At 38.8% G+C, this 3387-nt stretch overlaps 1 protein-coding gene across 1 annotated transcript; it reads right to left on the bottom strand.

Moving 5' to 3' along the window:
• Positions 1–2068: 2068 nt before the first annotated feature.
• LOC113214934 (uncharacterized) lies at positions 2069–3381 on the bottom strand. The gene is made up of 3 exons (XM_052272380.1): positions 2884–3381; positions 2563–2800; positions 2069–2245 (listed from the first exon to the last, which is right to left on the bottom strand). The coding sequence occupies exons 1-2, from the start codon at positions 3337–3339 to the stop codon at positions 2564–2566; spliced, it is 693 nt and encodes a 230-aa protein (XP_052128340.1). The 5' UTR covers positions 3340–3381; the 3' UTR covers positions 2069–2245; position 2563.
• Between the last annotated feature and the right edge of the window lie 6 nt (positions 3382–3387).

Below are 3387 nucleotides of genomic sequence, written 5' to 3'. Positions count from 1 at the left end.
GATGATGTCACATTTTTGGCTGAGCGATTAGCAAAGCCCATTACTCCACTGACCCAAAAAGTTTCATTCTGTTTGTCTGTATGCACGATAACTTGAGAACTAATTGAGCTAGTAATTTTTAATTAGGTTGGTTACTTTTCTTTGTGCAGCTTGAAGCCAAGCTTAATTTGTCTGCGACATTGGCAGCAACCCGTTTCACAAACTTTTTGGATATGAAACTTGGCATAGTCGAATAGTATAGCACTAGTACAGTACAATAAGGGAAAAAATGTGCTTTGGTTGGAGGTGGGTGTCTTAGACACATTTGTAATTGTAACATGATGTATTGCAAATTTGTATCTCAATAATAAAAGCTGTATAATCATTAACTTGCTCAGTGTTGAAAGAAATGTGGCAATCCTTTTCCCACTTGCATCAACATCAGTGGAAAGACTACAGTTTGGATGTTGCATCCTAGATAACAAATTTAGAACTTGGGAGACCTTAAATTTAATTTATTTATGAGGAAAAAGATATTTAAATTCTGAATCTATGCGCTACTCTTTCCTTTTGAGGAGAGCGGTAAAATATAGTGATGTCCTCTATCTGATCTCAGAATAAGATCCAGCATCACAAAATAGTCCTAAGTGGAACCCCAGACCAATGTGGGTATTTTAAGTAATGAAAAAGGTTCATGTCTTACAAGCATTCTTTTTGCTGCCCTGCACTAGTTTGTAAAAGTATTATTTTTTAATTGATCCTTAGCAACATTGTTAGGTGAAAAGACCTCAGGGCAGTTGATTCCTGGTCACTTATCTGGGCATAGCGAGCCACGTTTTGTGTGGCGAAAGATTTGGTGGTAAAAGGAGTTGAAAAGCCAATTAAACATGTGCCCAACACAGAAAGTATTTTGTTTCTGATTGCAATAGACAAACTTTTCAAAATTATAGTGATCAATTTATGTCAAACAATAAACATACTGGAACAAAATGTAGATTAGATAAGTTGGACTTAATTACATAACTTGAAACATCTGCTTTGCAAAGCACCTGCTGAAAAATTTGTTTTATTTTCCTAAATTTTTGGCAAGAATGGCAAGTACGTTTCTCAACCGCAGTAATATAACTTTGGTTTATTTCTGGGAGAGAGATGTCGAAGTTGCGGGTCCTTGTGAATTTGACATTAAAACAATGCTTGTTTAATTTGGTACCTCCCATACCCTCCTCTAAATTATGGGAGGCACACACAATAGATCAATATGGGCAGTAACAATACTGGAATGAGCAATAGTATGTGTACAATTTATATATGCCCAGTAACAACTATAAAGGAAAGAGTGGAGTGCACATATAGATTCAGAATGTAAATATCTTTTACCTCATAAGTAAATCAAATTTGAGGCCTCTCAAGTTCTAAATTTGTTCTCTAGGCAACATCTAAACTGCAGTCTTTACACTCATGTTGAGGCGAGGGGAAAAGGATTGCCATGTTTCGTTCAACACAGAGCAAGTTAATGATATCACAGCTTTTATTATTGAGATACAAATTTACAATACATCATGTTACAATCACAAATGTGTCTATGACACCCACCTCCAACCAAAGCACATTTTTTTTCACCCTTATTGTACTGCACTAGTACTATACTATTCGACAATGCCAGGCTTCATGTCCAAAAAGTTTCTGAAGCAGGTTGCTGCTAATTAGAAGACAAATTAGGCTTGGCTTCCAGCTACGCAAAGAAAAGTAACAAACTTAATTGAAAATTAAAATGTGAAATCATCATTTATAAATGAAACGTGCAAACCTCCAATCAAATCACATTTTCTACCTGAATATTTTTTTAAATTGCCATGATAGTTGTTGTTTTAAACATTCTGTTTTTAATACCGATAGCAATTGACTGTAAATTACAATGCTTGTTTTTTAATTGGCCTACTACAAGTGGTTTTGACTTACTATAGATGCATAAAATATGTTACTATTGCCGGAAATAATTATTTGCAGCTTGATGAAATATAATTTCACAAGTCAGTAAACAAACAAAAGATGAACTCCAAAAATTAAAAATAAAAAGTTACATGCAACTATTTTTTTTGTTTTCCATGTCACATGACAGAACAGAGTGCGAATGTACCAATGTACCAAACTGCTCACCTCGTAACAGGAGTCACATCACAACAAGGTATACTACAGAACGCTATTACAAATATATTCAAAATAACATTATTACACGCTACTTCTTCTTTTAGTTAACCAGCATTATCTGCAAAAGAAAACAAAGAGAATAATTATTAGTAGATAAGATACAAATACCTATCAGGAGAAAAAAAATCTAATTGGGAACGTTATGGCTTTTAAGTGTTGGGTCCAGCTTAAGTTAACACCACCCGACTTGTATGTCTCATGTTTGATTGCCACTTACTTGCCATGGGACATTATGATGTTTTGTCAGAAAGTAGACACAAAAATAGGATTGATTTGGACTGTCCAGTTCTGATTTTGCTGAAACGATACAACTGGGGGGATAGTGCTTGAACCCAGAGCACAGAAAGGGAGCCTCAGGAAGTACAGAACACATACCTTAGAATTTAAGAAGCCGCACTGTGGAGGTTTGAACAGCTGCATACTTGGGTTTCATTGGGTAAAACTTTTCAGGGGTTTCGTCTGTGGGCACTTTCCACATTTCGGGGGGGTTGTCGTCCGCTGGTACGTACACCAGAGTTTGTCCCGAGCAGCACCGCAACCTTTTAGTGGTCCATTCCATTCGTTCTGACATGTCAGGCGTTTTCGCCAAACTCTTGGCAATGTCATCCTGGTCCTGCAAACGAAACAGTCGATTACTGGTGAGTGTTCCCAATCGTACGACTGATCTTTTTTTTTGTGTAACATAGTAATACCCACCTCTAGTTCAAGCCAATCCTTTATGAACTCCGGCTCATCGGTGTCAGGGTGCGCGCTGCTCAAGGCGAGTGTCAGGCACGTGTGGAAGTAATCCATTACCTCCTGACGCTCAGCTGCAAAACGAAAACAGGCAATAGTCAGTACACAGTTTAGAGTGGCGAGCTGGCTGAGGGAACACCACGACGAGCACTCACAAGACCAGAAGAGGAGGCCGCACTTCCTGACACTTCTTTTCTCCGGCATGTACATGCAGGATGCGAGCCTGTGGGCACGCTCGTTACTTAAATCTACCACTACATCAGCGCCCGCAGCAGGCTCCCGAAAAAATGGATCTTCGGCGAAGTCCAAAAACGTCTGGTAATCACGAAAACACGGATCGACCACGGCCCGCCGTGGTACGAGCCAAAACTCATCCCTAGAGAATACGTTGAACAAGAACCACGGCTCGTAGAACATGGTCACTGGGCTACTCAACTTTGTACTGCGTCCGAAGATAGGTCTTGA

This window comes from Frankliniella occidentalis, unplaced genomic scaffold, assembly GCF_000697945.3.
Source record: "Frankliniella occidentalis isolate FOCC.00 unplaced genomic scaffold, Focc_3.1 Scaffold203, whole genome shotgun sequence".
NCBI classification, from domain to species: Eukaryota; Metazoa; Arthropoda; class Insecta; order Thysanoptera; family Thripidae; genus Frankliniella; species Frankliniella occidentalis.
The sequence above is the reverse complement of the archived record's forward strand: the minus strand, read 5'-3'. Positions and strand labels throughout refer to the sequence as shown.